Here is a 14,483-nt window from a genome sequence, read left to right as displayed (position 1 = left end):
TCACATCCCAACTGTGGAGGCTACAGTCAATCTCTTATAAGAGTCCTTTCATTGATGAAATCAATTTTTGTGGTTCATCCTCAATAACAGATTACCTTTCCTATTGGCCATTGTGCAAACGGGAAATGCCACTGATGCCCCACACACATGTTCCTTGGAAAGTAACCTTCCTGGAAATCTTATATAAACCTGATTCCCAGGGAAATCCATATTCTTGTTAAAGATGCACACGCGCGCGCGCGCGCGCGCGCGCACACACACACACACACACACACACAGATGAAATGGTAGTGCTAAATATGACTTTGCAAACATTTTGACATGTTCAGGCATCTATTAGTTTCTTGGTAATCCTGGATTTTGTGGGTTTCCCAGAGCTTTAGAACAGATATGAGATTATTAAAAAAAAATGTTTCGAGTATTAATGACCTTCCTGAAACTGGTGGTTAATTCTCCCCATGTGTCTGTCTGTCCTTCTCCACTGAAGAGTTCCCGACCTATGGTTTTAACTGCGAGTTTGGCTGGGGCTCTCACAAGACCTTCTGCCACTGGGAACATGACAGCCATGCGCAGCTCAAGTGGAGCGTGCTGACCAGCAAGACGGGCCCCATTCAGGACCATACAGGTAAGAGTGACACCATGCCTCCATGCTAGGCACATCTTTGGTTACCAGGGATGGAGAGAGGCTTGGGGCAAGAATAGGAATTCTGATTGAGTCTGGCCACTGACTGGCCTTCCTAAAAAACAGCAAATGGAGCAAGGATGGGAGAGCCATGTTTACTTTTACCAAGGTCAACTTTAGCCACATTCAGTGAACTCAAGCTCATTTTAGTTTTTCTGGACTTTTACTGAGGACGTTTTCAGTAGGGGGCAGTACTTAAAACCAGACATGGTTAAACAAAAAACAAACAAACAAAACAGACATGGTAGCATGTGCCTGCAATCCTAGCACTGAGAAGGGGCACACAGGAGGATCAGAAGTTCAAGGTCATCTTGGGTACTTGTTGGGTTCCAGGCCAGCATGGGTTATGTGAGACCCTGCCTCAGAAAAGAAATAATACTGTCCAGTGGGCATTCTCTGTACACAAGCATGCCTTGTCGGCGATCTCTGCATCCCAGGCTCTGCTAACGCATGGCCAAGCACAGCGCATCCTGGTGCTTCTTCTCTGGTCCCCTGAGGAAAAGGGAGAACAATTCAGGAGACTTCACTCAACCTGGCCCATTTCCTCTAAGCTCCATACTCCAGCTCTCAACCTTAGTTTCCTCTTATGAGGAAATGCTGGGAGAGGAATGATTCAGTGTGTTCCTTCCTGTCCTGGTTTTTTTTTTTTTTTTATCTTTACCCCACATGTGGTTCTTATACAGAGCCAGCAGCATCCTGACAGACATACACCTACTTCCACAGACACACTCCCTGCACACACACACACACACACACACACACACACACACACACACACACACCACCACTCCTGAAATATAGTTAGTAGTGGCCCATCAAAAGAGTACTTGGGGGTGCTGAAGAACCCCTAAATTTTTGCATGCTAGCCCTGGGGGTGGCTGGCTTGTGGGCTGCCAGATGAGTAGAAGGTACCCCCCCTCCCATTGTACTGTTCTCTTTTCCATGGTGACTATGAGCACAAAGTAAGCTGAGGACCCCTTTCTGCCACGGCTACCTCCTTTCCTAATGAGAGTGACAAGGAAATTGGATAAAATTGGACTCCTTCAATTCCGAGACACTTTCCATTGAATCTTAAGACAAGCGGTTTTAGAAAACTTAAAATACTTTGACTGTAAATGGCACTGTACACATAAATGGCATCAGATTAACTAAATGCAATTAGCCAAGATGAAGGCAGCAGTAGCGGGAAAATGGATGCAAAGTGAAGCGAAATGGCTCAGTAGGACCTGACATTCAAAGGGGGTGAAAAGCTGTGTTAGCCGGAGACAAAAGCTAAAAGGCTCACAGAAGTAGAGTGCTAATTGAGAAAATGAAGACACAGTTCCCAACCCAGAGCCTGATAAAATGTCTGAAAGGGAAACCCCGGCACTTGGTGCGCTGGAGAATCACAAGAGGAGTCCATTCCTGGGATCCACAGCAGAGAAGGGATTCCTTCCGACTATGTGGCTCCTTTGTTCTCCCAGCCGCTCAGACTGACTGGCAGCTGGCTGTGCCTTGACAAGAAAGAGCCTCTGCTGCACGAGAGATCATCTGGGAGAAGCAGGCATGCCTGGCATGGAAAAGACAGGAACCTGTTAGCGAGGAACCATCTAGATGAAAGCAGCCCCCACCTGCTAGTGCTCATGTCCTTGGGCACTCCCAGGACATTCACTTCTTTTTTTCTTTTTTGAGACAGGGGCTCACTCATGCCAGAGCTGGCCTTAAATTCCCACTGTGTGGCTGATGATGACCTCGAACTTCTAATCCTCCTGCCTCTACCTTGGAGTGCTAGGGTTAGAGGCATGTGCCACCCCACCCAGGTTTATATGGTGCTAAGGAAGGAACCCAGGGCTTCGTGCATGCTAGACGACACTGTACAAACCGTCCTCAGCAGGAGGACCACAAGTTCAAGGCCAGCCCACAGTGAAACTCCTTCTCAAATCAATGATAATGATATTTGGAACCTTGCAAATTGGATGTTGAGGTATTTAAAAAATATTGCTACTTCGGTGACGTTCCTAATTTTGAATTGTAAAGGAATCGCACTGGGTTCTGTGCTCATGACTTTAGGAATGGATCTGTGTACCTCTTTATAAACAATTCCAGCTTCTTTGCCTTGTTCACTGAATGCTGGGTGGTGGTGGGGGGGGGCATGCAATAAGGGTAAAAGAGAACCCAATGAGGACTGGGGAGATGGTTCTGTCAGTAAAGTGCCTGTCATGCCAGTATAAGGACCTGAGTTCAGATCTCCAGCACCCAGGCATGGCCTTGTGCACCTACAATCCCACTGTTGGAAGGTAGAGACCAGAGGGTCTTTGGGGCTGAAGGTCAGCCCGTCTCACCAAATCAGGGCCTCTACATTCACTGAGAGACCATCTTAAAACAAGGTGGGGAAGATATTGAGGGATGCCCAGCATCCATTTCTGGCCTCCACACACACATGCATGCACCCATACACACACACACACACACACACACACACACACACACACACACACACACACACACACACAAAGACTCACCCATAATCATAGCCCAGGAGGTGAGAGGAATTTCTGAGAGATGGTGCCAGTGTGTAGTTGAGACAAAGGCTACGTGTGCAGCAGTTAGACTGGCGGCCGAAGTGTGGGCCCATACTCCTGTTTCCTCCCTTTGGCGTTGCCCACTACAGTCTTTTCCCAAAGGAGCACAGAACAGGTGTGCTTTTTCCCTGAGCGTCGCAGTGGACCAACCTGCCACTCGCTAAGGCCATGGCATTGTCACAAAGGGACACCCAGGTCTTGACATCTCGGCGGGATGATGGAAACCCAGGAATACCAGAATCAGCAGGCACTCAGGGCACACTCCCCACAGGGGGAGAGAGTGATGCTCTGCAGTGTCTCATACACATCTGGAGCAAGGACCTATGTCCACTCTTCCTCATGGATCCACTCACTCACTGACTTAATAAGAGCATCCGTGGGAGCTCACGTTGATTGCCCAGTAAGAGAAGGGAGCTGCCTACTGAGACACGTAGAGACTACTGAAACCAGGCATGAGGACATGCCCACGCATGCACAGTGAAAAGGTACCTCACAGGCCTGCAAACCTGTGAGCCAGGGAAGGAAACACCCTACTGGCCTCTGAGGCCCAAACATCACGTTACATCCCCAGTTACTTCAGGTGAGGTATGGGAGTTTGTGATTCCTATTCGGAGAGCAAAAAGGTAGCCCACAAGTTGTGTTTAGACCAGGTGGAGGCAAGAACAAACGTTCCCACTGGGGGTGATTAGAGCCAAGCCAACAAGCAGTCCTCATGGCGCCATGAGCGTGGCCGTTGCCAAATGGCGCATTCAAAATGAGCGTCAGAAATGCAGGCTTGCTTCTCCTTGGGCCTGAAGCACAGCAGACAGAAGCAGGCTCTCAGGTGAGAACCAAACTCTTGGGCACAGCTGAGAAATTCATAGACCAGTAACATACACTAAAGGGAAAAGAAGAACATTTATTTTTTTTAAAGATGCTCAGGGATTGGTGAGATGGCTCAGTGGAGGAGGGGGAGTGTGTGCTTTGTAAACACAAGGGTATGAATTTAATCCCCAGAATCCATCTTTAAAAAAAATAAAATAAAACAGGTACGGCAGCATGGGCTTGTTGTCCTAGCAGTAGGGACAAGTAGACAGGTTGAAGCTGGCCTTTCAACCTCTCCTTTTCGTGGAGCTGTAATTTGTTGACATCCTGTCTCAAAAAACAAAATGGTTAGCATCTGGAGAGTAATGCCCAGGGTAGTCCCCTGGCTTTTACATGCACAGTATAGGTGCGCTGAAACATTTTAAAGTCACTTTCTCTGAAGTCTGGAGACAGACTGTGCATAGTGTCTACCTTTGATAGTGTGAAGACAGATAGAGGTTACAGCCTGGCTCCCTGTGATACCAGGATCCAGGTAAACAGTGCTCCAACAAAGTCCACTCAATGCCTCTTAGAGCAAGGCCGCCAGTGTCCACAGGGTTACTAATAACTGCATCTGCTCTTCCCACTGACTGCTTGGTTCCTTGGTGCTCAGCCCAGGAGAATGTCTTTATGGGTAGGTAGTTCTTGACAGGAGAGAGAGAAAAGTGCTGTGGACTTGTCTGGTCTCCCTGACACAGAGTTTTGCCTCAGCAGGAGATGGCAACTTCATCTATTCCCAAGCTGATGAAAATCAGAAGGGCAAAGTGGCCCGCCTGGTGAGCCCCGTGGTCTATTCCCAGAGCTCTGCCCACTGCATGACCTTCTGGTATCACATGTCTGGCTCTCATGTCGGTACCCTGAGGGTCAAACTGCGCTACCAGAAGCCAGAGGAGTATGATCAGCTGGTCTGGATGGTGGTCGGACACCAAGGAGACCACTGGAAAGAAGGACGTGTCTTGCTGCACAAATCTCTGAAACTATATCAGGTACGAACCCTCCACAAAGGGAGGATTGGGGCTTTGGGACAGTGGGGTGTGTGGAATGCTTTCCCACCCTGAACTGTTGCCTCTGTGACGTTTTTCTTGGTGACATGTCTCACTGTCTCTTAGATGACAGCAGGGAAAAGGAAAAAAATCTCCATTATAATTCATTCTGAGATATCACAGATACCATGTCTTTCATTTAAATCTTTTCTTCCTTTATGAAAAATGAATGTGAAGAGAGATTTGAATCATCTCTGCCACGGATAGGGAAGAAAGAATGACTCTCCTGTGTCTATATGCAATCTTGTGAGTTTAACTCACGTGAAGTCTCATGAACTTGAGTCGAAGTTTTGACTGAGAGAGTGTTTGCAAATCTTGATGTTGAAGACAGGGCTTTAAAATACTGTGAAAACCATTTCATTTTTTCAGGTGATCTTTGAAGGTGAAATCGGGAAAGGAAACCTGGGTGGGATCGCTGTGGATGACATCAGTATTAACAACCACATTTCTCAGGAGGACTGTGCAAGTAAGGATGGGTTTGGGGTGGGAACGAACGATGCCCTTTGCCCTGGCAGGATTATTAGCATGTGGCAGTTTTGCCTTGTCATTTAGACCAGAAGTCAAATGCAGACAGGGTGTAAAGTGGGTCAGTTTATCTTCACTTAGTTCCTCCTCCAACCTAGTCACTTAGAAAGTCTGATTGACACCTCCAGAATCCAAAGACTGCAGCTTAGAAGTCATATCTGGCATATGGAAACATTTTGATAGAGAATAGAACACACAGACATCTGGACATTCCCATATCTGAGTGTGGAAACAAAGCCGTGGGCCTTCAAACATGTTGATAACAGAGAATTTAATTAAGATTACATTGTCAATGAGTCAGAGACACCATCATTTGCCTCTGTATTCTAAATAAGTAGATGCTTCTGGCTCTGCCACTAGCTGATGTGACTTGGCAGGTAATGGCGATTCAGAGATCTACCTAACAGAGTTGATCATGACGGCCTTGTGCTGTCCACAGATGAAAATTGGACTTAGAAAGCCAATTCATATTCCCCGGTTCTTGATCCATAATTACAAATAGCATCACTAATGACAATGTAATAGCACAGTAATTAGTCTTAAGCCCCATTTGCTACACTGAAACTTTTGTTATATATCATTACATAATAGGCTGTTAATTATAACAGAAGGAAATAAGCCTGCTGGGCAAATTGAAGACAAAGGAGGCCTGTTGGTTACAGTGGGTTTTTGGCCATTTCAACAACTTAAAAGTCTTTTATTATGTAATACATTGACTATGTGTAATCCTTAAAGGGACAATAATTGGATACCATTTGTTGAAGAAAGTGAAAAAAAGAAAGACAGTGACTAATGGTCTGCTTCTTCGTTCTACATAAGGAAACCTCTTCAACGCCACCCTATCCAACAGACAATACGGCTTACTAGTTCAGCTGACGTTGTTTTTGCAAATTACTCATTTCTATGGCTACCTGGCAATTCAAATGTGTATTTCATATAGTTAACACAGTATGTGTAATAATGTATTCCTCCCCCAAGTTGAGACTAAGAAGGGGATGTTCCAAGGATAGAAGAGCAAATTCCATGAATGAAAACAAAGCAATAAACTCAGTTCAGGCCAATAAGTTCTAACTGGCTGTGTGCTATATGCAAAGCAATGTGCCACGTGGTACAGTGAATTAGATGGACTCGGGTTTTGTGAGTTTTTTCTTTTAATGGCTTTTGCCTACTTAGGTAGACCAATAAAGAGTGGTCTGAAAGGGCTGGTTGAGACAGCAAGCTGAAGACCTGAGCTGGGATCCCTAGTACCCAGGCACAGATGTGTACTAACACATCTGTAATCTCAGCTTTGGGTAGGCAGAGATAGGTAGATCTCTGGAGCACATGGGCCAGCCAATCTACCTGAATCAGTGAACTCCAGGCTTGATGAAAGATCCTGTCTCCAAAACTTAGATGAAAAGAAATTGAGAAATGACACTTGATGTCAACCTCTGGTCTTCACATGCATATGTGTGTGATTATATAATTACTCACAACCATCTAGTCATAGAGGCTATGAGTACTAACTACATATGAACCATTCATTTGAACAAATTTACTAAAGTGTTTATTATGTATTCTACAAGATTTTAAATTCAGGGATATAGCAGAGCACTCAGGACTGTACCCAATCCCGAGGCTCCACTTTTTCCATAGAATTTTATTTTATTTATTTCTGATAAGGTACAGGAAGAAGTTTCCTGGCTCAAAGAAGCACTGGGCTATTTCCAAAGCCAGTTCAGTGCACAGTTCAGTAGGAGGCAGCAACCAGCATGCTACAGCCTCGTAGTGATGAGTCCATTCGCGTTGGTGTTTCTCATCTTCATCAGCCTTCCACAGTCCACATGCCAAAACCCATCCCTCTTCCCTTCACAGCATCTTAACAGCATTTCTGAGTCCTGTAAAGGGACACTGTGCAATCTGAACTACTATGGAAGGCCAGCAGAGGGGTTGGAGGGTTTCCGTGCAGTTTGGGTGAATCATATCTGTTTTATTTTATTGGCGGTTTCAACATCTCTTTCCATTCTCTTTGCCTTGTCAGAACCAACAGACCTAGATAAAAAGAACACAGAAATTAAAATTGATGAAACAGGTAAATTCATCTTACTGCTCAGCCTCTATTTTAATTTCCTATGGTTTTTGTTGTTTGTAAATAAGCATCTCTGAAATCCTCATACACAAGTGTATCCAGGCAGTTCAGATAAAATAAGTCCCTGTGCCTGAGTGGGTGTGGATTGGATCCTTGTCACAAAGTGCTGTATGTCCTTAGCTGCCTGGGGGACTTGGGAGGGACACTGTGAGGTGGCACTCTCAGGAGTAAGAATACCCAACCCCTCCCTGCCTGAGATTTTTTCACTGAAACACAATCACAAAATTATGGAGACTATTCATGTCATCATTTGAAGACAACAAATCCTTATGTTTCCTCGCCTCCCAGGTGGAATCTTGAGGAGGGCAGAAACCTAGCTTCTCTGGGATCTGGTCCTGTTTCCTGTCACCCTACAGTCTGGGGGTGACGTTGACGATGGGACTTACTTAGGGACTGCTTTACACGCCAAGCAGTAAAGGCCCGTGTTCCACAGGGCACGTTTTCTCCCGTTTGACAGACATCAGGACTGAAACAAAAGTAGCCGAGCTCATCAGGGGTAGCCTTGGGTGTTTGATCAACTGTAAAATGTGTGGTTTGGGTTAGTACTTCCGTGGTGCTCAGATGTAAGGCGCGGCGGTATCAGGGCTAGGTCCTGGAAGCTTCCAAACCACCTGGCCAGCACTGCTCAGAGCTGGCAGGGACAGTGAGGCACCATTGTCATCTATTGCCTTTGGGAACGTGGTCCTACCGTACGAACGGCCAGCACAAGCTGTCAGAAACAACAGACACAGCCCTGTGATGTTGGAAATATTAGCACATCGCTGAGTCCACACAGCTGTAAACTTTATTAGAAGTTGTTTCAAAACAATCTTTCATCAAGGGAGAGAGTATTAATATGCCCCCAAGGCTTGTTTTCCCTTGTTTAGGGACTCCCATCTCATATTTTTAGTTCTCGCTGATTGGAATCTCAGTTGATCAGAGCACCATTAAGTAAACACCACACAAGCTGCCCATTAGCATTTCAGGCCTGCTCCTAGCACCAGGTAATTAGGCTCAAAGCTCCCATGCTAATAACGTCTCACGTTCCACTCTACAGCAAACACATCCCTAGTGACTCCTTTGCAGAGCAGCGTGACCATCTCCAGCAACACAGCCAGGGTGGTGAAGACGCTATTAAATGTCTTCCTTTGGCACAGCAACAGACACTGTTTCTTAATCGGTGCCACTGTCCTTTCTGCATGATAGGAGTAGGCATTAGTTTATTCAGGAAAAAATGTCTTTCTTGCAGTATTACTAGATAGTTTGGGGTTTAAGGGTGTTCATGGCTTTCTGTGTAAAAACCCACAGGGACACTAGGAACAGCATCTGGGCCTGCCTGGGAGGTCAGGTAGGATACAGGAGAATGTTTTAGATCCACCCGCCGAACATAGTAAACAACTGTATGGCCAAGATTTGACAAAACTTCATGCCTACTCACCGAAGGCTGGGGATGTAGCTCAACTGCTGGAATGCTTACCCAGCATGCACTAAGCTTTGGGCTTAATCACATATGTATTAGGCATAGTGGTGCATGTCTACTATCCCAACACCAAGGAAGTGGAGGCAGGAGGATTGGCAATGCAAGGTCATCTTCTGCTATATGTCAAGCTCAAGGCCAGCCTGGGCTTTCGAGACCCTGACTCATCATAACTAACCCTCTGGATGAGAACTATAAACATATCTGTCACTCTCGAGTGATATAAACTAGGTTGTGACCTCAGTGTCCACCTCCAAACCCCAGCACCCTCACCTCCCATCTCGCCACTCCTCCAGCATTGGAGCATGAAATGGCTCATAGGTCCCTCCCCTTTTTCCTGGTCTTCTGTCTACTCACATGTGGCCTCTCAGCATTCATGAGTCCACCTTGTCTCCTTCCTTAGGGAGCACCCCAGGATATGAAGGGGAAGATGATAGCGACAAGAACATCTCCAGGAAGCCAGGCAACGTGCTTAAGACCCTGGACCCCATCCTCATCACCATCATCGCCATGAGTGCCCTGGGGGTACTCCTGGGTGCCGTCTGTGGAGTTGTTCTGTATTGTGCCTGTTGGCACAATGGGATGTCGGAAAGAAACCTGTCTGCCCTGGAGAACTATAACTTTGAACTTGTGGATGGCGTGAAGTTGAAAAAAGACAAACTGAACCCACAGAGCAATTACTCAGAGGCATGAAGGCGTGGAGCTGGAGGGAGAACCGGAGGACTGAGGTGGGAGGACAGTGGAGGTGCGGGGACTCTGTTGCTCTGCTCTCACTGTAAGCTGGGAAGGGCGTCTGTGACGTCACGCCAGGCTTTTCTCAGGAGCTTCAATGAGCGTCACCTACAGACGCAAGCAGGTGACTGGTAACAACCGGAATCATGTACAGCCCGCTTTCTTGGTTTCGTTTGGATAACCAGAAGCCAGTTAAGACCAAGTGTGACTGACTTCATGGTTCATCCTCTTTGTCCTCTTTTTCCTCTCTCTCCTTACCCTGTGATGGAGTCTTCTCGGAAACTGCAAAATCCAAGATGCTGGCACCAGGCGTTGTTCAGTGGGCCCTTTTGATGGATACGTGACCTGTAGCCCAGTGCCCAGAGCATATCAGCATAACCACGTTTCAGGGGATGCCAACATCCACCTTTGCATCGCTACCCACAGCGAGCACAAGGGGGGGAAAAGAATTAGACTGTTTTGTCTGCAAAGTACTGTGGCCTCAGTACCCATATCGCGTGTCAGCTCTGTTTACCAAGCAATACCGACAGATTTTCTTGATGTTTTACAGTGTTGTACCGACTCTCGTGTTTGTGACCTCCATTCAGAATACCATACCATGCAGCCACCAAACTGCTGGCACCCAGGTGTCCCGCTGACGACCACCACAAGTCTTCGGCACTGGCTAGTCTTCGTCCTCTCAAGTGCCTTTTTGTTTGTACTGGTTCCTTGTGTCCCGTGGATGACCCACTCTGTTTCTGGTGAAAACCCTTCTCTTCAATCAGACCTGGTGGCCCACTGACTAAGAAGAAAGTATATTTTAGCATGCTACGCCAACCCCGGGAAGGCAAGGGCTCTGAAGACCTGGCAGCGTGGCTTACTCATTCTGCTTTTTTCTGAAGTTCAATGTCATGTCTCTTGACCCTTTGTATAAAGCTGCAACGTTCTCTCTCACTGTTCTTTCCAATGGAATGTATTTTCAGATGTAAACTCTTGGCTCTTTCTCTCCTCCCTCCGTCCTTTCTTCCTCTCTTAGAATCGAAGCATTTGCCACTGTCCAGAATGAACCTTGCAGCTTTAACCTGCTGGCGATGGCGAACAATTTTACTAGACTTTATGTTTTAAGATAATTAAGTAAGGGGAATTCCTAACTTTGTCCCCCAAAGTCTAACTTTGGGTTTCTTGTTAACTGGTTAAAGTGACAGTATCTTTTTTCCTGAAGCCATGTGCCCGTCCATTCTGATTAGATTGATATTTGACAGGAATATTTTCGCCTCACGGAAGTCTTAAGTTGAAAGAGAAAAGAATACAAACTGGCCTCCAGATGAGCCCCACAGGAAACACTGAATAAAGTCCCCGAGTCTAAAAGGACGTGACAATTTTACATCCAAATATACAAATGACCTGAGAACCTTCCAGCTTTGTTGTTGGGTCGGAGGAGGGGAGTGAAAGGAACAGCTCATTTAAGAAATAAACAAGAAACCTGGTGCCTGAGGCAAGGCTATTTTAAGACCAGGCAGAAGGGGTGCATAAAGTCAAAACAATAGCCATTCAGCAGAAACCCTGAAAAAAAATAAATTTTAATGAATGCTTTTAGAAACTTCCCAATGGCTCATAAAGAGAAAAGGCTTACCTTAGAGCTGGCAAGGCGTACCCCTCCACAGCACAAAGAGGTAGATATCTTAACCAAAAGCAGCTTCCAGCTGGTGGACTCTGTCTTGCTGAGCTGTATGTAAGAACTCTGGCCTCGACCTTCCGCGTGTGGCTACAGGTCTCAGTTATGTTTCTTGGAGATCATGTTTGCTTCCTGGACGAAGGGTCCATTCACCTTGGTTTAATGGGATTGCGAATGTCTTTTTTCCAGGAAAGTATTGATCACTTTAAAAAAAAATTTAAAAGACTATGTTTCCATTCCCAGGGGCATCTAGTCCCTTGTTACAATCATACTGGGAGGAAAGCATTAAGTGAGAGTTTGTTTCTAAGGCAACAGACTCGACCCCTGTCCTCAGCCAAGGAAAAATGATACTGCAACTTTAAATTTTAAAGTACCTTGCACTGATAAATATATTTAAAAGTTATATGTTTATAAAGTTATTAATTTGTAAAGGCAGTGTTACAAAATGTTCAGTTTATATTGTTTTAGATTGTTTCGTAATTTTTAAAGGTGTAAAATAACATATTTTTTCTTTATTGAAATCTATAAGACTTTCTGTAGTAAGATGTCTCATTTTCTGGTATATTATTGCTTCATGTTTTGTACCCTCATAAAATTTTGTGCAAATTTTTTTTACAGAAATTTTTATTTTCTATGATGATATGTATGACACTTGTAAATTGTTGTTTCAAAATGAACAGCGAAGCCTTAACTTGAAATGACATTTGTATTCTCTGAGTAGCATAAAAAACCACCTAGAATGAACTGTAACTTAAGCTCCAAACTACACATTCCAAAGAAGCAGTTGAATTAAACATTTTCATAGAAATCCCAAACCTGATGGCTGTTATTCCATTAGCTCTGTTCTTGTTAAAGATGTTGGGGGTCAGCCCAATGTCCAGTACCTTCCAAGATTGAAGTTATCTTTTCGAAAAAATCTCGTATTGGGAGAGAGCAAGCAGACCCCTCCTTCCAAGAGCAAGAATCTGAAACCAGGGGTGAGCAAGGCAGAATTGGCCTCTAAGTGGACATTTTTTTTCTCACCCAAATTATATTGGTTTGTACATCCACGTGGTGAAGTTGGTTTTATGATACTAACAGATTACTGTTGGTGACTCTTGCTTCTGTAGGAAACAGGTAAATTTACATACTGATTATATACTAAATTTAGGGAAAGGGGAAAACTGAGTATATATAGTGTTACAACTGTCTTTTTAGTAAGCCTCGGGGAAATGCCCATTTCTTTGGGGACCAAAGCAATAGGAAAGAAATGACTGATACACACCCAAGAAAGGACAAAAAAAAAAAAGTATTGAGTCAAAACACGTTAAATAGATCCTTTAAAAAGGTTGTCACAGCTGGGTGTTGGTGCTGCACGCCTTTAACCCCAGCACTTGGGAGGCAGAGGCAGGTGGATCTCTGTGAGTTCGAGGCCAGCCTGGGCTACCAAGTGAGTTCCAAGAAAGGCGCAAAGCTACACAGAGAAACCCTGTCTCGAAAAACCATTAAAAAAAAAAAAAAGCTTATCACAGCAGAGCAGGCAGACCCCAAGCCCCACTCTGCAGGAGAGGGGTTACTTCTTTGCCTACCTCCAGGAGTAGAAAAGCTCAGTCCAGAGAGCACTGGGACATGGGGTCTCACCACTGCTGCTGCTGCTGCTGCTCTGGGCAGAGAGTCAAGTTTCTCCACTTCCTGCTTTCCTGGATCCTGAAACCATCTCCTAGGACTTATCCAAGAATACAGAAAGCTTCCTACTGTGTGTGTTTTTAGGTCTTTGCCTAGGAAGGAGATAAAACCATACTCATTTTACTAAGGTTAAATTCTACTGACATCCAGGAACAGTTCCAGAAAACATGATGCGTGCAAGCAAACTGTTTAGCAGAATGCATCTGGATATAGTTTATTTATTTTACTTTTTTTGTTTGGTTGTTTGGGCTTTTTTGTTCTGTTTTGGTTTTGAGGTAGGGGCTCATGTAGTCCAGGCTAGCCTCACACTCACTATGTAGCCTTGAACTTCTGATCCTCCTGCCTCTACCTCTGGGGTGATGAGAGGTGTATGCCAAATTTATACGGGGCTAAAGATGGAACACAGGACTCCATGCATGCTTGGCAAGCACTCTGCCAACTGAGTCGAAGCCCCAGCCCCCTAGACATAGTTTCAGAGCCACGCAAGGACCATAGGCTTACCGTCTCTATGTTCTCTGAGGCTTTCAACGTGGCAGCTTCTCGCTTCTTTCTTCTCCCTGGTTGATAGTTTAGCTAAGCATTTCTTTTTGTTTAATCTGATAAATCATTGTCTAATACTTCCCAAATCTATGGATTAAAATGTCACGAGGATTGAAACATTTAATCTAAACATGAAAATGATTTACTGTCCTGTTTCCTGTGTGTCCCGATAACTTTCCTGCCGCTGGGGCTGAACACACTATCTGTGCAAATCAAAGACGTTGTCTAATGTCTCCATTCTGTGCTTCAGCTTTGTGGTTCATTAAAAAGCAGTTCTGTCAAGACTTAGCTTTTGTTTCTCCTAAACTATATGTCCTAAGGAATCTCAAGCAAGTCAGCAACTGAGAACCCTGAATGGAAGCGCCCTCAAAAGGAGTCAAACTTGGCATCAGGAGGCATGTGTGCCCAGGAGGCTTTCTCCCCACCCAGTAACACATATGAGAACATGGAACCAACCGCCCCAAGAGAGGATCTGCTCCTGCACGGAAAGAATGAAGGAACTTCCCGGGACACAGGTTCCTTTTTATTGAGAACACTAGGCGTTTTTATTTTTTTAAGGCAAGGTCTCACAGATCCCTGACTGGCTCTGAACTGGCTATGTAACCAAGGATGACAATGAACTTCTGATCTTCCTCTACCTTCCCAGTGGTCCAA

The 14,483-nt window shown here is 45.2% G+C and overlaps 1 protein-coding gene across 3 annotated transcripts in view; it reads left to right on the top strand.

The window, feature by feature from the left end:
- Nrp1 (neuropilin 1) overlaps positions 1 to 13,949 on the top strand; it is a 156,849-nt gene extending 142,900 nt beyond the window's left edge. For all 3 annotated transcript variants that reach the window (XM_052728030.1, XM_052728031.1, XM_052728029.1), the window contains exons 14-18: positions 488 to 625; positions 4,801 to 5,072; positions 5,499 to 5,595; positions 7,675 to 7,725; positions 9,642 to 13,949. In XM_052728030.1, the coding sequence (XP_052583990.1) occupies positions 488 to 625; positions 4,801 to 5,072; positions 5,499 to 5,595; positions 7,675 to 7,725; positions 9,642 to 9,931 (848 nt within the window). In that variant the 3' untranslated portion in view covers positions 9,932 to 13,949. The remainder of the gene's footprint in view (positions 1 to 487; positions 626 to 4,800; positions 5,073 to 5,498; positions 5,596 to 7,674; positions 7,726 to 9,641) is intronic.
- The last annotated feature ends 534 nt before the right edge of the window (positions 13,950 to 14,483 follow it).

The sequence above is a fragment of the Peromyscus californicus genome, unplaced genomic scaffold (assembly GCF_007827085.1).
Source record: "Peromyscus californicus insignis strain IS unplaced genomic scaffold, ASM782708v3 Scaffold_8__1_contigs__length_139910024, whole genome shotgun sequence".
NCBI classification, from domain to species: Eukaryota; Metazoa; Chordata; class Mammalia; order Rodentia; family Cricetidae; genus Peromyscus; species Peromyscus californicus.
This window is presented reverse-complemented; position numbering and strand designations above follow the sequence as displayed.